This window comes from Hypanus sabinus, chromosome 8 (genome assembly GCF_030144855.1).
Source record: "Hypanus sabinus isolate sHypSab1 chromosome 8, sHypSab1.hap1, whole genome shotgun sequence".
Taxonomy (NCBI): domain Eukaryota; kingdom Metazoa; phylum Chordata; class Chondrichthyes; order Myliobatiformes; family Dasyatidae; genus Hypanus; species Hypanus sabinus.
The window spans coordinates 62,000,335-62,024,367 of record NC_082713.1 but is presented as its reverse complement, the minus strand read 5'-3'; the positions used below and the strand labels follow the sequence as shown (position 1 = coordinate 62,024,367).

The 24,033-nt window shown below is 40.0% G+C and overlaps 1 protein-coding gene across 1 annotated transcript in view; it reads right to left on the bottom strand.

Moving 5' to 3' along the window:
* pcdh11 (protocadherin 11) overlaps positions 1-23,058 on the bottom strand; it is a 34,922-nt gene extending 11,864 nt beyond the window's left edge. The window contains exons 1-2 of the mRNA XM_059977299.1: positions 22,921-23,058; positions 19,452-22,508 (exon numbers count right to left, since the gene is read on the bottom strand). Coding sequence (XP_059833282.1) covers positions 19,452-22,481 — 3,030 coding nt within the window. The 5' untranslated portion in view covers positions 22,482-22,508; positions 22,921-23,058. The remainder of the gene's footprint in view (positions 1-19,451; positions 22,509-22,920) is intronic.
* Between the last annotated feature and the right edge of the window lie 975 nt (positions 23,059-24,033).

Genomic DNA, 24,033 nt, shown 5'->3' with positions numbered 1-24,033 from the left:
GCACCCAGGGCATGCCCCTTTCTCACTGGTACCATCGGTTAGGAGATACAGAAGCCTGAAGACACTCAGAGATTCAGGAACAGCTTCTTCCACTTTGCCATCCAATTCCTAAATGGACATTGAACCAGTGAATACCATCTCACTTTTTTAAAATATATATTAGTTTTGTTTTTACATGATTTTAAATCTATTTAACATATGTATACTGTAATTGATTTATTTATTTGTTTAATTTTTTTCCTTCTATAAATGCATTGCATTGAACTCCTGCTGCTAAGTTAACAAATTTCATGACACATGCTGGTGATAATAAACCTGATTCTGATTCTGTAATGAACTGTGTTGAGAGGATGGAGACGAAACATATCAACACCTGCCTGAGAAGCCACTTGGCTCCATTTTGACTTCCGGCACAAGAGGTCCACAGTACATGGCATTTCATTGGATCTTCACTCAATAATGGAACATCTGGACCGCAAAGATGCATAGTTCTTCATCAACTACGGACGGCTCTGCATTCAATACTATCATCTCCTCAAAACTAGTCAATAACCTTCAAGATCTAGGCCTCAATGCTTCTTTGCGCAATCGGACCCTTAATTTCCTCACTTGCAGACACCAGCTTGGATTGATAACAACATTTCCTCTACAAACTCCATCAGCACAAGACTGTGTGCTTCTACTTACTTATGTCTGTGAGGATAAGCACAGATCCAATGTCATATTTAAGTTTGCTGACGACATCACTGTCATTGGCCAAATCGGTATATAGGAGGGAAATTGAAAATCTGGCAGAGTGGGCCACAACAACAACCTCTCACCTAATGTCAGCAAGATCAAGGAGCCGATTATTAACTTCCGGAGGAAGAAACCGGTGGTCCATGGATCAGTCCTCATCGGGAGATCAGAGGTGGAGGGGGTCAGCAACTTTAGATTCCTCAGTGCTATCATTTCAGAAGTTCATTCCCAGGCCTTGCATGTAAGTGCAGTTGCAAAGAAAGCACAGCCATGCCTCTTCTTCCTTAGAAGTTTGTGAAGATTCTGCATGATATCTAAAATTTTGACAAACATCTTTAGATATGTGGTGAAGATCATATTGACTGGTTGCATCACGGTTCGGTATGGAAACACCAATGCTCACGAACAGAAACACATCCTACAAAAATATAGTGCATGCAGTCCAGTCTGTCACAGGTAAAGCCCTCCCCACTATTGAGCACATCTACATGTAGCACAATTGCAAGAAAACAGCATCCATTACCGATAACCCACCACCCAATGCTCTCTTCTCACTGCTGCCACTGGGAAGGTGGTACAGAAGCCTCAGGGCTCACACCACCAGGTTCAGGAACTATAAGGCTCTTGAACCAGAGGGGATAACTTCATTCGCACCATCACTGAACTGTCTCACAACCTATGGGCTTGCCTCCAAAGGTTCTTCATCTCATGTTCGCAATATTTATTGCTTATTTTTTTTTCTCTTTTGTATTTACACTGTTTGTTGTCTTCGCTCACTGGTTGCTTGTCTGTCCTACTAGATGAGTCCTTTCATTGATTTTATTGTTTGTAATTAAATTTACTGTGTATGCCTACAAAAAAAAACAGAATCTATTGGAGACATATATGTAACTTAATAATAAATTTACCTGGAAAGTTTGATGTACTTTGAACTTGTAGATTACTACAATAATAATGAAGGATTTATTTCCTCGGTAAGATCAGTTCTGAGATTAATATTAAACTCTTCCACTTTCCAAGTGATTTTACTTTTAAGGAAGTGATGGAATATGATAGGACAGGCCCTATCATTTACGTGTGTAGTGGGGGAGGGGGGTTGATATTTTATATTTAGCACAGATCGATGGGCAAGCCAGTTTTGAAGGGAATAGAATGAATGGCAAGTGAGAAACTTTTATGAAATTGATAGCAAGTATCCTGAAGCAGCATGTTCCTGCAGGGGGGAGAGCAAACCAGCATTTGGATAGACAGTGTTTGATTAGGAGAAGTCAGCATGGCTTTGTGTAAGGTAAACTGGCTCAGGGGTTGGAAGCAGAGAGTTATGATTGAAGATTGTCTCTTGGACTGCAGACCAGTGGTGTGCCGCAGGGGTCAGTGGTGGTACATTTGGATTAATGATTTGGATATGAATGCACAAGGCTTGATTGGTAAATATGCAGATGACATGAAATTAGAAGGTGTTGTTAATAGTGAAGAAGGCTATTCTAGATTATAGAGGATCTTGGTCAGTTAGAGAAGTAGGCAAATAGATTTCAATACGGAAAAGTGTGAAGTGATGCACTTTGGAAAGTCAAACCAGTGTAGGTCATATTCTAACTTCCTGGTAAGGCACCAGGAAGTGTAATGAAACAGAGGAACTTAGGAGTACAGGTGCACAGTTTGTTGCACGCAACATCACAGGTGTACGAGGTGGTGAAAAAGATGTTTTGCACACTAACCTTCATTGCTCAGGACACTAGTCAGGGCATTATAATGCAGTTGTACAAGTCTGGTGAGGCTGCATTTACAGTACGATGTACTGTTTCGGTCATCCCTTTTAGTAGGAAAGATGTGGTTAAACTGGAGAGAGTGGCAGAACCAGGAGAGGCTTATTTTTTAAGAAATTGGCCGGGCTAGGTCTTTATTCCTTGGTACGCAGGAGAATGAGCAACACCATACAGAAATACTCAAAATTCTGAGAGGCACAGAGAAGGTGGATGGTAACAGTCTTTTTTCCTCAGAGAAGGAGAGGGCAAAACTTGGCATGAGAGAAAAAAAGATTTAAAAAGGATTCTGAGGGACAGCTTTTTCATGCAGACAGTGGCAAGTAAATGGAATAGACTGCTGAGACAGGTATAGTTGCATCATTCAAAAAGCACCTGGTGGGCCAAGGCTTCAAGGGATACGGCTCAGATGCCAGAAATTAGGACTACCTGTACGGTCAGCATGGAACTGATGGGCCAAAGAGGCTGTATCCATGCTGCACTACACTACGTGGTCCCTTCCTCCATGATTGCAAGCAATGGCCAAGCCTGGATCAATGAAAGTTAGTGAAATATGCATATAAGTGGTAACCACAAGTTCTGAGTCTAGTTCTGGATTGTACTTCAACAGTCCAAGTCACCTTCTGAAGATGTGAGAAACTGAGCAAACTCTGGTTACTTTCTGGTTTATGTTGCAATGCCATCATGATCGTTCATGGCCACAAATCAGCCAAATACTCAAAGAAGAAAAATCTTATGAAATCTCTAAACATGTCATAATTCTCATGTGGCACCCTCAAGGGTGCATATTAACACAATATATAACACAATCCACAGGCTCTGTGCCACAACTTGCAGGAACCCCGTGTACTAAGGCATGCTACAAATGGCAATCTTCTACAGAGGCTTAACTGTTTGGAAAGTGCAGAAGCCCAAAAAAGTTAATGTTTATCATTCCTTTCATTGCCACTGGAAATGTAGCTCTTTCTTTACTTTATGGATGCAGCATGTAGTGCAATTCACAGAACAACTCCTGGTATAAAAAGTCTCCTGACACTCCTTCACACCAGAAGCAAATGTAGAAAAACAGCCCCTAAACAACCTTGGTCTTCAGAGCTTCCTTATGACAATGTTCTCTGCCTACTTTCTTATTTGTCTCACCTAGACTGCCTGGTCCCAAAGCCAGGTCAAACTGCAAACATGCCACTCTTTGAAGGTTCCCACATTTCAGAAATACCAAACAGCACTACTTTCTCCTCCCAAGCAGTCACCAAGAAACTCTTTGTAAAAGACTGACACCTCTCTCTGCGTTAGTTGAATGCATCATGGTAGCTGCTTTGTCAAGGTCAAAATTTGGCAGCACTGGCATCACAACAACAAAAGTCACAATCTGACTTTTCTGTATGACTTCAGCAGGAATTGCACATGCTACCATCCCTGCTGAAGTATAGAGCAAGGTGTTAAGGCATTAGGAATAGAGCCAAATTGCTACCAAATATCCAAGCGATACTCATTATGGAGCTTAATTACACTCTTACAGTTCGGTTTGCACATGATTGAATGTACTGTACTGTATATGATTACACATTCTCCATAAATGCTGAATTGCAAGAGTATTACTACTAATTAAATATGCATACAAAATAGACAGATTGTGCTGGAGACTACACAAGGGGAAATGGCAGTTCACACACACCAACCCCCACACCATCCTATTCTCCAGCACACATTTCCTGTCATGCTCTATTAACATCGCTATGGTGTCCTGTTCTCCCGAGGATTCTGCAGCATAACCACTGCTACATCTAGGAGAATCAAAGGATAAATCTCACTCAGTCCCATGAATGGAATTAGCAGAAAATTATATCTTTCCCTTCTGAAAGCATTTCCCTTCAGTTTATTTTTTTTTGCTGGAGCACAGTGCCTAATACTTTCAATGAAACTTTTGATTAATATTTTATACGTATCGTAATTTGGTATCTGAACAATTCTCTAAAGCTCATCAAGATTTGGTCTCACAAGGATGAGACCAATACAGTGAAATACAGCGAAAAACTACGTAAATCCCCTGCAGTCTAAGAATATTCTCTGGATTAACCTCCTGGCTACTTCCACTTTATCCTGCTTGTCTTTAAAAAAAACAAAGGACTCAAACTGGCCTGAAATGTCAGAATATTACATGCCTATGCTGACTGACAAGGCCAAGTTCTTACGGTGTGCCACTCTTGAGGAATGTTGTATCTGCATTAATGCAGACTTTAGCAGCTTTGGAATTCCAGTCACAGAAGTACGGCAGTACTGAAGTCTTGATCTCAGCACAATGGCATTCCCCAGTTGCCTGGAAGCGTGTGGTATAGATCAAAGAAGACAGGCAAATGGGATATCAGGGTGGCATTTATCTTACAAATGATAATGAAATCATTCTTGAAAGCAACAGCCAAAGGGATATACTTTTATCCAGGGATTCACATTGCAGAGCTAGTCCTTCAGAACAGGTTTTAAAGTTTAGATGAGATTTGCAATATATGGAAAGAAAGCATGTGATTTAGCCTGAACAGTTTTTTTTATTCTTTTCAGGATCTCAGCAGCATTTCTGCATCTCAAGACAATTTGATGATAACCAGTGGAAAGTAAACTGCTTCTTTTCAGTGGGCAACAGTGCCAGTTCTCTCTTTTCACCTGCACACTTCACAACTTTTTTTATACTCTTAACATCTACATAATCGTAAGAAAAGAATCATTTTATTTATGAGACATCTACAGCCACATCAGCTGCAGAGGTTCCATTCAACTGTATAATCTGATTCTCTATCCATCCTTCCCTCGCTATCTCAGTATGGCAATGGACAGTAAATTCACACATACTATAGCCTGGCATGGAATATATGCATTTTCTAAACTAGCAGATTCCCTTTACTAACATTGCTTTTATTTGGAAAAAAAAGATTTTTGAAGGTGTTATAGAAATCATTGGGTAGCAAGAACAAACAACAGTGTTAAAAAATGGATCAGTGAATGATCATATATTGCTTTCACTTTAAACTAAAAAGTGTTAAAACTGTGTGAAATCAATATACCTATTTGCTTCTGAAGCTGAAGCACCATGAATGAGGAAAAATTTACTTGAATTGAGGTACTTAACTTTGTTCATTTTATATCCAAATGCCATAAAATTGATGTTATTTATTACATTATCAAATATGCAATATCATTTTATTAATGAGTAGTTTGTGTTATGCACACCATCTCTGCACAGCATGCCTGAACTATTCGCCTCTGAAAAAGTGATGCCGAAATTCTGCAACCTAATGAATTATTTGGCACTAGGAAATACCACTTTTTCAAAAAAAGATTTCCCAAGATGCAAACTTAATGGTGCATTCTAGCAAGAGGTATATATGCCAATCAACAACGTTTCTCTGTAGTTTCTGCAAATAAGAGTCAGAGTGAAAGAAAGATGCAACACAGAGAGTTCTGCAGCCCACCATCTCTGCACTGACCATCAACCATCCAATTACACTGACTCAACATTAATTCCATTTCCTTTTCATTCTTCCTGCATCTTAATCCATAGCTCCAGATTCTACCGTTCATCTATACACCAGGGGAAATCTTAACAGTAGCCAGTTAACCTAGCAACCAAAATATCTTTTGGATGTGGCAGGAAACTGGAGCTTCTGGGGAAAACCCACAAAAGTGACTGGGTGTATGTGCCAATTTCTTACTGTCCGCACCCAAGGTCAGGATTGAACTGGGATCTCTGGTGTTGTAAGGCTGCAGTTCAATCAAACTGTATACTAAGCCATCCATGATCTCTCACGACAGTGATGAGGAGATTTTTCAGCCAGAGGAGGTGAACTTCTAGAATTTTCTATTTAAGAATACATACATTCAAGATAGAGATTAATATTTTTAGATATGAAGTGAATCACAGAATCTGGGACTTATGCAGGAAAAAGGCCCTGAAGTAAAAGAGTATCTATATTATTAGCAGAGACAGAAGGCAAGAAGGATGGAATAGTTGCTCCTGCTTCATTTGCCTGCTACCTATGTTCTTACCTCTTCTGCCAAAGTTACAAGGATGATTGGGGGAACCAGAGAAAAATTTAACACTATTATATCTTAGCTGACACATTTAAAATGGAAACACTGGACATGTTCCTCAATGCTGTATTCCCCTGCATAACTACTTAAATTAGCTGAATGTGTCTACCCTGGGCCTTAGAGTGGTTTCTGTGCTGTAAGGTCAAATGTGGACATAATTTTCTCTCCTGCCAATTCCAGGAGAAGAGCAGAGAGAAAAAGAAGCCTCTCTACACTGTGTTTATTGATCTCACTAAGGCATTTGACTTGCTCAGCAGTGATGGGCTCTTTCAGATTCTCTCTGAGATAGTTGCCCACCAAGACTACAGTGCATGATCAGATCCTTCCATACAATATGAAGAGGACTGTGCAGTACAACAGAAGCTCGGGAAACATAGGCTATGCCCGCTAGGCCATCTCTGCCACATAAAGTATGGCTGCACCCCAAAAGGCATCCTCTATGGTGAGCTGGTTCAGGCAAGAGAACCACTGGCCACCTATAACTGTCCTTAGTGGATGCCGTGGTAGCATGGTGATTAGCGCTACACTATTACAGCTCAGGACATGTCTGGTGTTCACTTCCAGTACTGTTCTATCAGGGATTTGTACATTCTCTCTGTGGAATGTGTGGGTTTTCCTCAGGTACTCCAGTTTCCTCTCAGAGTCCAAAGACGTACCAGTAATTCAGATAACTGGTCATTGTAAATTGTCCCATGACTTGGTTAAACTTAATCAGATTGCTGGGGGCTGCTGGGCCAGAAGGACCCACTCTGTGCACTAGAATATCCATTCGGGGACTCCTGGTTAGTGCCTCTACCTCCAGCTCAGAAGACAATTTTTGTTTCAAGAATTAAGTGGATTAGGAACTACTGAATTTGGAACCAGGAATTTTCCATCTTTACAGAGAGTCAACTTTGTCCATTATTTGAAATTGTAAGTTTCAATTTAAATTAAGAAGACCTCCATAATTTACGTCATTTCACAGTCTGCAGTGATAAATGCTTTGGAATTAAAGAATAACAAGTGTAGTGTTCAAAGTGTTTACATCAAAAGAGCTTGGTCCTGTATCATGGTGCCTATTCATCTACATGGATTGTTCTTTCTTTGTTTTAAGCTAAAAGCAAATTAACAATATTACTTATATCAAAACCATTGTGCTTTCCTTACACGAAGTGTCAACTGACAACTAATAATCTGTTTACAATGCAGCTCTGCCTCACTAAAGACTTGTGCTTCCCAGTTTAGTCTGATTAAATGTGAATGGGAGTTTTGTGAACCTATGATGTATTGATTGAAATGATTGGCATTAACCGGTAGGATGAATTGCATTATTCAGTAGATTACAGACATAATGTCTTAAGTTTTAAGTACTTAAAATATTTTAAATAAAGTATTTAAGTATTTAAGGGGAGATTTGATAGAGGCAAACAAAATGATGGGGGGTATAGAAAGGGCAAATGCAAGTAGGCTTTTTCCACTGATGTCATGGTTTAAGAGCAAAAGGTGAACAGTTTAAGGGGAACATGAGGGGAGGCTCACTCAGAGCCCCGTGAGAGTGTGGAACGAGCTGCCACTGCAAGTGGTGCATGCAAGCTCAATTTCAACGTTTAAGAGAAATTTGGATAGGTAGATGGATGGTAGGCATGTGGAAGGCTACGGTCCCGGTGCAGGTCAACGCGAATAGGCTGTTTAAATGGTTTGGCATAGACTAGATGGCAGGGCCTGTTTCTGTGCTGCACTTCACTATGACTCCATGACTATTACTTTCAAAATAACATTTCATTTCAAAGAACGCAAACAATCACACAATATTACCTTATAATTTGTTCATGCAAAATGTACTGTTTTAAGTACAAATAAGATGAGGATGGCAATTTCAATAATAGCTGATAATTGTAATTGTCTGTTTTACATTATACTGTACATTATGGAACATTACAGCACATATGGTCAACTCTAAAGAGACAAATACCATTGCATGGTGCATGCAGTGATATATTAAAAAAAACTCTTGCAAAAAAAAACCCAGGGACCATCGTAAAGTTCCTCCAAATCCACACTGGCATAAACCCTATCCCCCGGAGCAACATATTTTCATGCTGATTTGAGATTGGCACCTGTAATTTTCAAGCTTTAGGCTGCCAAGTTCATGCTGCAATTTATTCCATTGCCAGGTTTGTAGGAAGGAAATTAGCAAGCCTAGTTTAACCCACTGCTCCCAGCAAAAACTTATCCAGACTATCAAGTTTCCTCATCTAAAGCATTAGTCTAAATTGCAGGTGTTGCCCAAAGTCAAGTCTACCGCTGGTAACTAAGTGAGAAACACTCAATGTTTGTTATTAATTTTGCTGCCTCATTTTAGCAATAATAAAACCTTTATTTATAGAGCACTTTTTATACAGATAATGTAGTTCAAAGTGGTTTACAATGGGATAAAAGTATAAACATGGAAATAAAAATAAAGCATAGAAATAAAAGACAAGAAGATGTTAGGTAAAAGCAAGGGTAAATAAATAGGTTTTGAGCTTGCATATAAAAGTGTCAAATGAGTCTGCACCCTCTGCAATATTCAATATTAAGTATTGAATTCCATAGTTTAGGAGCATAGTTCAAAAAAAAAAGCAGACCTGCCAATTATCTTTTGAGGAAGATTGTTTAAATGTAAGAGACCATTGAAAGAACTCCGGTCACAGACCATTATGAGCTTTAAAAACAAGTGCGAGAAGTTTAAAATCAATCCTAAAGAATGCAGGAAGCACTCAGATAAACTAGCATGGGAAGACTGGAAATTGCAAAAGTCACTCCACTCTTCAAGCGAGGCAGGCAGAAGGAAGGAAATTATAGGCCAGTTAGCCAGACCTCAATGGTTGGGAAGATGTGGGAATTGATTTTTAAGGATGATGTCTCTAGGTATTTGAACACATATGGCGGATAGGCCAAAGTCAGCATTATTTCCTGAAGGGAAAATCTTCCCTGACACATCTGTTGGAATTCTTTGAAGAAATAACAAGCAGGATAGATAAAGGAGAATTGCAGGTGTTGTGTCCTTGGATTTTCTGAAGACTTGACAAGGTGCCACACATGCAGTTGCTTAACAAGAGGTATTACAGGAAAGATATTAGCAAGGACAGAATATTGGTTTACTGGCATGAGGCAAAGAGGGGGAATACTTGTTGGCTGCTGGTGGTGTTCCACAGGGGTCAGGGTTGGGACTGCTTCTTTTAATGTTATATGTCAGAGATTTGGCTGATGGAATTGAAGGCTTTCCCAAGCATGCATACAATATGGAGATAAATGGAGGAGCAAGTAATGTTGAGGAACAGGGAGGCTGCAGAATGACTTAGACAGATTAGGAGAACAGGCAAGGAACTGGCAGATAGAATACCATGCACTTTGGTAGAAAGAATAAATGCATAGTCTGTTTTGTAATTGAGGAGAAAATTCAAAACACTGAGGTTCAAGGGGATTTGAGAGTCATTGTGCAGGATTCCTTAAAGGGTAACTTGCAGGTTGAGTTGGTGGTGAGGAAGACAAATGCAATGTTAGCATTCAATTCAAGTGGACAAAAATACAAAAGCAAGGGTGTAATGCTGAGGCTTTATGAGACCATACTCGGAGAACGTGAGCTGTTTGGGTCCACTCATCTAAAAAAGGATATGCTGACATTGGAGAGAGTTTGAAAGAGATTCATGAGGATGATTCTGGGAATGAATGGGTTATTAAATGGGGAACATTGGATGGCTCTGGGCCTGTACTTGCTGGAATTTAGAAGAATGAGTGGGAATCTCACTGAAACCTATCAAATGTTGAAAGGCCTAGACAGATAGGATGCGGAGAGGATGATTCCTATAGTTGGGGAGTTCAGGATCACAGAGCACAACCTCAGAATAGAGGGATGTCCATTCAGAGCAGGGATGAGGAGGAATTTCTCTAAGGAGAGTGTGGTGAATCTGTGAACTACATTGCCACAGGCCACTGTGGAGGCCAGGTCATTAGATGTATTTAAGACAGGTTGATAGGTTCTTTATCAGGACATGAAAGGATATGGGGAGAAGGCAGAAAAATGGAGCTGATAGGAAAAAATGGATCAGCCATGATGAAATGGAGGAGCAGATATGATGGGCTGAATGGCCTAATTTTGCTCCTATGTCTTACAGTGTATAGAAATGCAGTATAGAAATGCTGCAATGGTCACTGTTTTAAGTGGGGTTTAAAATTCAAATCTGAATCAAGGTTAACACCCAGGCTACATTTTACAGGACAGCCCAGTTCACAAGTTTATCACTGTGCATCATCTGAGTAATTGTGGAAATCAAGTTTCTGCTAACAATGTCTCCGAAAGGGAACATGTATAAAGAGTAGGCGATCAAGACAGCTTCCCAGAGCACCAAATACAGGTAATACATTGTATATCTTAGAAAAGTGGTCTCTAAGACAGACCAATGAAAGAAAAATTCTCCAAGATATATGTATGAAACCAATTAAGGATAGTAACAGAAATGCCAACCCTGTTCTCAAGGTCATCTAATAGGGGCGTTAACTGATATAACAGAACTAATTTTCTACATTAAACAGCAGAGAAAAATCTTACAAATCACAAAAAAACTTGGAAGTACTTAGCAGGCCAGGCAGCATCTATGGGAGAGAGTAAACAGTCGACATTTTGGGTCCTGATGAAGGCCCAAAATGTTGACTGTTCACTCTTTTCCATAGATGCTGCCTCGCTTGCTGAGATCCTCCAACATTTTGTGTGTTTAGTCCAGCATCAGCAGAGTTTTTTGTGTTTGTGACAAAGATAAAACTTCATCTATTGCAATGTCATTTGAAGGACAAACAGCACTTTCGAATATTTCTAAGAATGGGGGAGTAAAATGTCAAAATGTTTTAAAGAAACTTGTCCAGTACAAAATTCTCATTAACCGCTTCACCTGATTTTATATGATACACACTACAACCCACAATTCCTGGCCAAATTGACAAGTGCGATGCATGGCAAAGCCACATGTGCCACGGGGGAAAAGGTGCTTTGGCAGCAGTAAGATAAATCCTTCTTCATACAAGAATAAAAGTTAACTTTGGGTCAGAGCAGTTTGTAGATCACAATTAAATTGGCAAGTGGAGCACTAGTTAATTGCACGAGTTGAAAAGGGAAATAGAACCAGGATACCTACTGCTGATCCCAATCCAGTGACCCTGCTGATAAATATATTAAATTAGAGCTAAAATAGGATTAGGACAATCAGTCACATAACCTGTGGCCGCACCCAATATGTCTTAGTTTCACAGAAGCCAATTTGGTAGCAATGGTGGGAACAATGAGTGCCTGAGGCATCCATCGCTGGGAAAAGGTCATTGAAATAAAATCTCATATTTACAATTGCCTGCATCACTTTAATTTACCTCACTGTTATTAAAATGATACAACTCATTTGTGGATTTTTGACTACTATAGATGAATCAAGATACACTGGAGAATTAGCTGTCATGTGCTAATCATTTCAACCACCCTCCATGGAGTCACAAGAGATTTTGTGGATGCTGATAAAAAGCCTCCACAAATTTATAATTTCCTGTTTCAATGAGGATTGATCATGCATACAGTATATCGTTCAATAAATAACATATCCAATGTTGCTTTATTGCATTTCACTGAGGCAGGCACTCAAAAAACTCTTTTTTAAAAACAGATAATATTGAAAAACAGTATTAATTAAACAGTGAAAAACTTACTGTCACAGGTAGTATTGACAGCATTTGCAGGGAGCAGCCTTTCTGACAAATATTGTGAGTATTGATGGTATTTCAAGTCTAATTGCCTGTTTTATATTATGGAGCATTACATTATATGAAGGCCATGTTAGATCCCACTATTCTTTTTAAAACAGGGCAGTGACATTCTCTTTTCTCCCCTTTAATATTTAACCAATATCACAAAAAATGGTCTGCTCACTTACTTAAGAGTAATACATAATGAAAATGCGCCCTTCAGTCATATTCATGCGTGGCGACAATACCAACAAAGCTAATCTCCCTTGCCTGTATTTCACTGAAGTCCTGTAAATCCATTCTACGTATTTATGCTAATGTCTTTTGAAAGTTGTTATTGTACCTACCTCACACATTTTCAGTCCATATACACACCACCTTCTGTGTGAATTCGCCCCTCAAATCTCTTTCACCTCTCAAGTTTATACTCTTTAGTTTTTAGCTCCTTCTCCTTTGCAAAAAGACCACGTACATTCACCTTACCTATAACTCTTATGATTTACATACCTCTATAATGGTTACCCTTCACTCTCCTATGCCCCAAGGAAAATTCTTTGCCTGCCCAGTATCTCCCTCAAGTTCAGGCCTTCAAGTCCTGACACATCCTTATAAATCTCTGCACTTTCTCCAGTTTAATTATGTCTTTACTGTAACAGGGAGACCAAAAATTATTTATGGCTGTGTGTTTGGATATTGTGTATCCTTTATTACAAGTAGAAGTAAATTAGAAGTCCTTAAAGTAATTGAAAATCAAAAATCTACAGCTGCTGTAAATCTCAATCTAATAGTCCTCTATTTGATGTGAAATGCTTTGTGATATCATTAGATTTTAAAAGGTGCAAAACACTTCAAGTAAAAAATACATAAGTCTCCTTTTAACTTTGTGCCTTTTCACCTTAGAAATAAATTAATTGTTCTAGTCTCTTTTAAAAATACATTTAAGCATGTTATTCAGCCATGAGGGAATGAATTTTGTGCTTTAGTAACTGGACTAACTGCCTCCAATCCAGTCTTTATTATACAGTCACTAATTTATAATGGTACTCCTCACATCTTTTCATCAGTGCTACCTTTTCCACTGATTACTGCACAGTAACAGACACCTCCGTTGTGAGCATGTAAACTGAAAACAGCTTTCAAAATTACAAAATATAATTAGCAAGTCCAATTTATCCACAAAAAGCCCAACTGTCTTTATCAAACCTCAAATGAATACACTGTTATAAAAAAGCTATATATGGGAGTCATGTATTTTTCTGAAATTAAGTAAAATTAATCATCACTCTATCCCCACTTCCCATTTTCAATCCCTTGCAATTATTTAGTTAAGTGACAAAAAAACTTACATAAATATAATACCTTAAAGTTTCTTCAGGATGTATCGAGGCACTTCATGACCAATAAATTACTTCTGAAATGCTGTCATTGTTTTAATGGAGGACGTTCAAATGAAGCTAGTTAATTCATTCAACCATGGAAATCTTCAGAATCTCTCAACAAATTGTCTGTCACCAGACTTGGAACTTAATAAGCCATGGCAGAAAACAGCTAGGCATGAGGGGGAAGAAAGTTTCTATGAAGCTGCATAGTTACAGGTTACTCATTAAGTGCATCTCCATGGAAGACAAATGGAAATAAATTTATCTTTCATTAGGCATCATACCAACTAAATATATATTCTGGCTAAACTAGCATACAGTCAATAGTGGAAAGCATACCTGACTGATTCCATCAGCAATGTTTAGCAACCATTCTGCCTGAGAAGTAACAAACACCTTCATGGAAAGATAGGGGGCATATGGTTTAAACCATTGAGTGTATTATCTGTACTGTTTAATTCTGATTTGTATTTTTTTCCCAATAAAATTTAATCTTTACTTTTACTGAGCAAAAGAGTGATGGTGTATCCTCCCTCATTGTGTACAATTCACTCTGGCACATTATCCAAGCAATGATTTTTTTTAAAAAAACAGCACTTTTACGTTCATTCTGGTTAGGCATCTTTATGGATGGGCTGTGATCCATAAGGGTGAAACTATCTGTATCTATTTCTATTGTTTAGGGAACACAATGCAAATACTTAAAGTTTAATGGCACAATCATGAATCCATTATTTACAGCATGATGCTCCATGTTCCTGAAAATTAGGCTGGCATGTATAATGGAATGATGTTGAAGAGAACTTAACTTTTGTAATCACTTGTTTTCATTTAGTAGATAAACATAGATAGAGATGTTCATTGGGTATAAACTCTCTTCCAGAGACAAGACAAATTCCTCATTTAATATTTGTTGTGTAGAAATTACATGATCATATGTATACATTCAGCATATAATTTTAAAAAATCTCCCCAGAGGAAAGGGATAGAAAACAAATTAGGTTTTCTGCTTGATGTCCAGAAATCTTGTGCAAAATATTTGACTATTATTAACGAGTATAGCATTGAGACTTATTGTCTTGACCAGACACATAGAACAATGTCCACTTAAACAAGATTGACCATTAACACTGAACTTGTGGCAAAATACTGAAGCATATTGAATTGTTCTTCAGAGTGTGGGAAGCAACAGCGTGAATTACTCCCCTGTACATGTGAGTAGCAAATTCTGAATGATCATTTCACCTTCAAAAATCAATTTCCATGAATCGCTGGATTCTTCCCACATAGTGAAAAGTCAAAAATGGGTTTCTATTAATTAACCAGGCTAACCAGTCACTTATTGCATAGAGGAGTTTAAGTTTAATTTTGTAATGGGAGCTTACTTTAACAGTATTAATCATTGGCTCTTACGTTGTCCAAGTTACATGGGGCAGTTTCATCCGGGTAGGTGGCATGAAGAAGCCTCTGATGGAAGGAGTGCAGGTGATGTGACAAGCCCTTCCAATAAATCAAACCAAAAATAAACATAAGTATTATGGATGAATGCACATCCACCTCACAATGATTGGGACAAGTGCTCATGCCCATCGAGGAGGCGGCAAATTTGAGCACTTCATATACCAATGCCTGATGAGATCACCCTTGCAGATGCTGAGGTAGGCAATTGCAAGAACACAAATGGGCCTCAATGACTTCTAATGAGGGTCTTACATCCACAAGTCAGCTGGTTAATGGAGTTCTACTCCTAATAAATGTTTTCTTTTAACTGTCAAAAGGGGAAATCAATAATGGAGAAGTGTAGAATATGAGTTGATTTGTAGAACTAAAACCAAAAACTCTCATAACAAACTTTGGACTCGAAACACCAAAAAGTCTGCTCATGTGTTAGTGTAATGCAAAAAATGTTTAATGAAGAAATGGGTTTTGCACATTAAAACACATGTATACAAAATGAAATACACAGGCCATACCAAAAATACAGATTATGTGTAAATTCAGAAATAAATTTTAATTTTAAATGAAAAATGGTACGTCTATCACTAATGTTGAAATGGAGCTACTTTACACCGCATTGCACTTTTAAGAGAACTCAACTATTGCTTTTAACAAGTACAGCAGCAAGTAAGTTGCTTACTCAAAATTGAAAAAATAGTCAACATACACAAGTCTGCAAAATGTTGCACGTTTTACAAACTTTTGCATGTCTGCAGTCAAACCTTATCATTACAAACTCAAGTGGTCCTTTGGCTATGTCTCATTGTTTATCTACTCCGATGGATCTTGCACCAAAACTGTGGTTAAAACAAGTTAAAATACGATCTATATAATTTGTGCTCTTTACTGATTAAGGCTAGTTTGTATTGAGATATGGGTTGTAGATACAATTGATGCCCTCGAGCAACTTACCATGTTCCCATGATATTCAGGCAGAAGGTATCATGGTCAACGTTGATCCCCTAAAGCAACGTACATAGATACACACTTTATTACAGCAAGTCACCAAATGGTTCAGATTGATAGTACAGACACAGGTGACCAACTGCAACAGGCAGTGCAACGCTTCCTCCTGAACACAATATGCATTGAGGTTAGAGTCTATGCTACAGCAGTAGAGATCACAGATCAAACTTGTGATCTTCCTAGAGCAATAATTTATTAAGAACATCGGTGCAAACTAAAGTCCAAGGTGAGGGATTTATTTTAAAAGATGAGTTTGTAATAATGAAGTTCCACTGCAATCATTTTGATATCAAGACACCATGTTGTACATCAAGAAAGAACATTAACTCAAAGTGAACAGCTCATTTCAAAATAAACAAGCACTGCCTCACATATTTAGATTTAATACTGATTGTTTCCCCCTGCTCAGTCACTTGACAGGTGTTACAAGTTGCACCAAATGAAAGTCTGTCACTCATCTTGTTTCACTAACACCACCCATTGATACTTCAAAATGAGAGACAGGTTGTACTTATTCTATAATCTTATTATAAAATCATAACATTTCTTTGAACAAAATCAAATGACCTGAGCAAAATCTGCCAGCTCCAAAAGAACATATCTTGCGGAACCTCAGCTCCCATTTGATTTACTGCATGCTTTGTGCTTATTTGATTTACAGTTCCAGATAAAGCATCTGTACTACCATAGATCTACGTGGAATATCACAGAAAGTAATACACAGAGCCTGGAAATTATATCCTGGACTTAACCATGGATATTATTAAGAATTGTAAAACAAGCCTGTTCTGTTGCTCTCACATATCCCTCAATCTGTGGTAATGAATCAAAATCTAATGGAAGTCTAATATTAACTCTGAAAATATTGTAACTATAATTTTTTAAAGAATGAACAGAACATCATGGTTCTCCAAACTGGTCAACTAGCAACAAATGTATCTTATCAAATTGGCCAACAGCGTCCATAATGACACAACCGTCGTTACCTAGAAGGGCCATAAGTCTAACATTGTTAAATAGTGTGTGTGTGTGTGTGTGTGTGTGTGTGTGTGTGTGTGTTTATTTATTTATTGTTTATTCTTAATTGCAGATTATCCCTTTGTCCTGTTAACTAAGGGTGAATTTCAGAAACAATGTTGGCATGGTTTGAAATGAAACCTTTACTTTCATAAAATATTTACAGTATGCTTTATTTTAAAGTGCCCTCATATTGTTTATACCTTGAAAGTTCTGTTACAATTAATAAGGGCCTCCATCTATGGAAAACCTGCATAAACTATCTGAGAAGCAATGCTTTCTCCCATCAGCACCATGATAATAACCCCCACCACCAAGTAAGTTTACAGACATTTCCTCAATCAGTGTGAGAAGCTTGAACTATACTACAAAGTCAATCTGTGAAATTATTTTGGTATGCATGGACAGTTTCAGCAAACATGCTCTGAACAGACACAGAGAAGGAGAGGCCGACTGCTGCACCAATTTATCTCACATTCTTTGTGAAATCAGGTTATAACCTTATTTACCGTGCAATCCCCAGAAAACCACAATCTAATCTAGCAAACTGGTAGAGCTACTGACTCCTAGTGGCTTAATTGGTCCAACCTGTGTCGCAAACCTAAAAATGTTGCAAATAATTCAGAGAGGGGAGGCAAAAGTACAGTTTAAAATTCACATGGATGCAACAGCCACAGACCTATTTATTGTTAGCTTCAAATTAAGTGTTTATTAGTGTTAAGAGGCAAACATTGATGAATGAATAGGTTCCAAATCAGTATGTAATTCCTGGAGTGAAATTCTTCTGTAAATCATGGTCAAAGTTGCTCAGAGAATTAACTCATATTAGCAGCAAGGGTTTTTTTTTTGGTGATTGGATATACTTGTACATTGGCCAAAGTGACAGACAAAAAAAAAATCTACTCACAGGGAAACTCTTGAGACAAATAGTACATGCAATTGTCCTCCAAGCATATGAATAATTGAGTCATATACCGTTATAGCTGGTAGCTTCTTGGCTCCAGCTCAGATTCCCTTTGCCTCCCAGTGTTAAACTGGTCTCAAAGGAATTTAGGATAGTAAAGAATAATGGAGATTCAGAAAGACACATTGAACAACAGACACTACAATGTTCAATAATAGCAGAACAACATGTACTATTTCATCTGAGATATTTGCATATTATTGAGTAATTTTGTCACTATAAAAAGTTTCCAAATACATCCTTCCCCAACACACTTGTCAACCAATAATCTTTGAAAGCACCCACAACACCTTTGCTTTTTCCACACTGGTACTTCTCAACACCTTGGTTCACGTACATTTTCAATCAACCTGCCACTCCCCAGTTTGCATTTGCCCTGTCCTCCTTTCCTCAGAAATTGTGCATATTATGGAACAGCACAGGATAAATGAGAATGTATTTCCCAGTTAAGATCCAGAGGCCTGGCTTCATAAACTGTGTCAAATTCTTAACAGATCAAAGATACAGGATATGCCTGCTGCCTAAATTCTTTGACGTGCATGTTCAACATTTTTTTCAAAATGGACAATTTTAAGCAGCCAGTCACTGGCATGCAAGTAGGGTGACAGAAGTGATATCAGAAACATTAAAACTCAAATAATCATGCTTTTGAAATCTTGACATTCCAAGGTTTAAGCAGTTGAGATTTTCCATTTACTTATACTACTAAACAGAATTGAGAAGCTGCTCTTTTGCCCTGCTCCCTGCAGATCTCTAAATTAGAAATTACAGAGCATTCCTTACAGAAGCATATTTATTTAACAGGAAGGCAATGGTCAAGTCACAGCAGTTTTATTACAATTTTTAAAATATATTACTGTCTTTGTTCTTCCGTATAATGGGATACTGTTTTGCTGTGTAATGTGTGGTCTGTTCCTCCCTTCCTCACTGCTGGTGCCAACGTCTCTGAACAGAAACCAAAAGATCGATTTTGTACAGCCTCACATTGCACCTGCACTACGCATCTCAGGATTCCTGTGCCTGCTACTCCACAGCATACTTGCAGTGCCCTTCTCTTCAATAATGCTGCAGCTTTCTGTACACCCAAGGAAGTACTACAGTGCCACCTAGAGACCATGTGGTTGAAACACAACTTAGCATCACCACCAGCTAAATGCCACTTCATTCTAATTTCTCTCTCCAACATTGATGAATCACAAGCTGTTTACATTTCAATGCCTCAGCCATGCATGACCATTCAGGCTTTTAATCTTCACGACAAGATCTCTCTTTGAGGGCCAGTTAGAATCTCTGCATTACCTGTCTGGTGTGGATTGGCCCTGCAGTCTTGAAGCCACCCTGACAACTGCACTCTGAAACGCTGTAGGGGTCAGAACTGCTCGAGGAACACTTGGACAGGGAGTCACAGCCCACCACAAACGTGTTATCCAGCGGTAGCTCTTGGATGACATGGTGCTTCTTCATGGGCACTGGAGTCTCAGGCTTGATTTGAAAGGAGGGCTGGGGTGAGGCAGACTTATAGTGTTTTCCAAGATCTGGGCTATCAGGTTTGAAAGTGGTAGGTGTGGTGCCCCAGTTATACTTCCCCATAGTCTGATCCTCCAATTCCACTGGAAGATCCAAGGTGCCATTGATGTGCTCGTGGGCAGGGTCATCTGGTTTGGACTCCTCAATTGTAACAAAATTCAGAAGGAGGTTCTTTGGAGACCTCTTCTTCTTTCGTTTCTTTTTCTTAATCTGCCTGTTCTCCTGATTGGGGGAAACCCACTCCCCACTCTGTTTCCCCTTCTGCGCAGCCTTATGTCTCGGCGTGTGACGGCATCGCACCAAAGCAGTAACAAAAATGACAAGAATGACGGTCATGGTCCCGGCTATGATGGCAATAACAATTTTAATGTAATCGTTGGTCTGAGGGGTAATCTGACTATCCCCAACATTCTTATCCAAAGGGGTCTCCATGCTCTTCCGCACCAGGTCTTGGACATATGTAAAATTATCGATGGTTTCATTGACAAACAAATGCACAAGTGCTATGGCATGCAGGGATTCTGGCTGTCCCAAATCAATGACCTTCACTACAAGCCTGTATAAGCCACGGTCTGTTGTTGTGACTTTTTCCTGCAGGGTAATGTTGCCAGTCATTGGATCAATGGCAAAGAGCCCTCTGGAATTCCCACTGACTATGCTGTAGCGAAGCTCCGCATTCATCCCTGTGTCATTGTCAATGGCAAAAACCTTTCCCACCACAGAGCCAGGGTTAGCAAAAGTAGATACGAGCTCGTACGAAAAGTTAGAGGAAGGATACACAAACACAGGGCTGTTATCATTTACATCAACAACATTTATAGTCACTCTCGCCACTGAAGTTCGTTGAGGCCTACCTCCATCGACAGCTTTGACTTGAAACGTATAAGAACTCTGCTGCTCCCTGTCAAATGTAATATTAGGTTTGATAACCCCACTGGTGGGATCAATTATAAAGTAGCCTTTATCATTCAGTATAGAAAGGCTAACAGCTGCATTACCTCCTGCATCGGCATCAGTGACTGTGATAAGTCCAACAGTTCCATACATGGGCAAGTTTTCAGGCACATAGAAATTGTATTCACTGTGTGTGAAGGAAGGACTGTTGTCATTTTGATCCAACACAGTCAAAATCACAGTAGCATTGCTCTGAATAGAGGGCTTGCCACCGTCCCTGGCTAGTACAGTAAAGACATAACGGTCTTGCTTCTCTCTGTCTAATCTCCTCATAGCTGACAGGATTCCGGTTCTCCGATCTACGCTGAAGATGGATGGGGCATTGGGACCCAAGAGGTAAGTAATTTCTGCATTCTTCCCACTGTCTGCATCAGTAGCACTGATTTTTGTTAACTGTGTACCAGGGGTGTTATTTTCAGGAATTGACAGCCCAATTATGGGCTGATTAAAAACAGGAGCGTTATCATTCTCATCCTTCAGTTTAATCACCACAGTGGCTGATTGATTTAACGGTGGTTTGCCTGCATCAGATGCCACTATCTTAATAGTGTATTCTTTTGTGCTTTCATAGTCTAGCAGGGCTCCAGTTTCTAATAAGAACTGATTATCAAACACAGGCTTCAAACGAAATGGGACATCATGATCAGTAAAGCAGGTGACTTTCCCATTTAAATCAGAGTCCTGGTCTGTAACTGTAATCAGTGCAATTTTGGTATTAAGCGGAGCATTTTCAGACAGCAAGACAGTACCGTTGACGGGGTTAATGATGTACCTGGTGTCAATGGTCGGCACGTTATCGTTAACATCTGTGATGTTAATGGTGACCACTGCTCTGGACGGAGTCGAGCTGCCATCGCTGGCCAGGACAGTCAACTTGTGAACTGGAAACTCTTCCCGGTCCAGGGGCTGCCTCACTGTGATCAGGCCACTGGTGCTGTCGATGGTGAAGAGCCTCCTAGCCAAAGCAGACACCTGGTTACTGAAGAAAAAACGGACAATAGCATTAGGGCCAAGGTCAGCATCCGTGGCATGGAGCTGGATCACCGAGGTGCCCACAGGAGCATTTTCTGGGATGTGGACTTCAATCTCACTCTCCTTAAACACAGGACGGTTGTCATTTACATCAGTCACAGTAATCTGGAGGATGGCAGTGCTCGACCTTGGTGGCACCCCACCGTCTTCCACTTTGATCTTCATCACGTAAGTGTCTTTTTGTTCCCTGTCCAGGTTCTGCTGCACGATCAGCTGTGGCCACTTGTCGCCCTCGGGAGTTTCGATTATGTCCAGCCCGAAGACATTCTGCCCCTTCAACAGCTCGTAGTGCTGAATCCCGTTGACTCCCACGTCGGGGTCCACGGCGGAGGGGATGGAGTAACGCGAATTGACCACGGTGTTTTCGGGAATGGAAATGTTGATCACGGTGGAAGGGAAGAGGGGAGCGTTGTCGTTGATGTCCTCGATCAGGAACCTCATCTTGACCAGTTTGAAGACCTCGTTGGGCAGCACGGCCACCTCGACCTCGTAGAAGCAGCGGGTCTCGCTGTAGATGTTGGCGCAGAGTTTCTCCCGGTCGATGCGGTGCGAGGTGGTGAAGAGCTCGCCGGTGCTGTCCTCCACTCGGATCAGCGGCGTGTCTCCCGTCTTGTACACCAGCTTGAAGATGAGCGGCAGGTTGGCGTCGCTGAGATTCAGGTCCCGTACTAAGTTGCCGATCAGCACGTTCTCCGGCAGCTCCTCCCGCACCGTGTAGTCCTTCTCCTGCCCCAGCCCCGGGACTACGATTGCAAACAGCACCGCCGCCACCAGGTACAACTCCATGCCCAGATCCTGGACCGAAAATAATCGCATCTCCCCCTCCGCAAAGGCCGTCAACTTCTGGAACAGTTGGGTAAGAAGGGAAATATTGGGGGGTGGGGGGGGGGAGGTTAAGGGCAGAAAAAGAGAGGAGGAAAAACTAATTAAAAGCTGTTTGTAATTATACATGACAAGTTCAAAACCGCAGCCTGAAATCTACAATAATTACTAATGCCACGCACTGCAATCAGAAGCAACAAATTGATAAGCCATTCGCAGCTCTGCAATTTACACAGCAAAACATTAAAACATAGGGGTATTTGCAATAGTTGAAACAGCGATTTGAGATGCGCCCAGAGAAAAAAAAGACCTGAAAATTCATTACACATCGCTTTGCATTGACTGCACAGTAATTCCCGGGGAAATAACGTCCCGCTTACTTTTAATAGGGAAAAAAAAACAAGCAATTATTTATTTTCCTTTTTCCCTTCACCTTTGATTTCTTTGCAAACGTTTTGCTTTCAGAGACGATCGGCGTTGCGTATGGCGCTGTATCTTGCAGAGTGCTGAAACATGCTCCAGATGAAGTTGGCAGCAGGTCGTTTGCTCCTCCAGCGCTCCCTCTCCTGAGTTGGAGCTGCACGAACTCGGCTTCTGCGTTGCAGCCTGCCTCGTCTCCAGCTCTCCGCTGCGCCGCAACTTGATAGCGCCGCACCAGCTGAGCGACACCTCAGCCCACCACTTCTGAGCTCCCTTCTCCGCCGCATCTCCACCCTGAGCCCGCCCACCGACCATAGCACTATCCAATCGTCAGCAAGGTAGGGCGGAACTCTGCCGTACACAAGCCAATGGCGCTCTCCGATTCCCTGATGTCACTGCAGGCGGGGCTTGTGTTTCGGAGCAAGCCTAAGAAAGATTGCTTTTAAGAAAAGGAGCACGTTAAAGATATTTAAACCGAGACGATTAGTCGAAAAAAATGGGAGATTTTAAGTTCCTGCTTCGATATCATTCTTGATGCAGAGAATCTAATACATTAAAATCACCTCTCCCTGCGCTTCCCTCCTTTACCTATTCATATACCTTTTTATTTCTGCAATGTCCTAAAACTCCTGTTCAGTGACCGAGATTATCTGCTACAGCTATCTGCTCATCATTCCTTTCCGAGGTTTTCTGTAAATTCCTTCTCAGTTTCCTTTGCAATTCAATTACACAAGAAACTTCAATTGTGTTCTCTCCTCAGATGCTGCCTGATTTGCTACTTGTCACAGTATTTTTTATTCTATTTCACATTTCCAGCCCATTGTTGCTTCTCATATTAAGATGCCTGTAAATCTTTGATGATTATCGGGCAGGGAATATGCTCAAAATATTAAAAGCCAAAACTGTGGCTACGTTCTACTACTACTAACTATATGTGTTTGTTTTTCAGCCAGCTCCTGTTTTATTTACATTAATTTTATAATGCTTGATTTTTTTTTCTCTTCCAAAATTAAAAGTGATGAGTGGATAAGTACAGGCTATTTTTTTGTGAAACATATGTGTAGTTAGTATTTCAGTAATATTGTAAATGTATGATTAAGCATTCTTTGCATAATTCATTATGAGT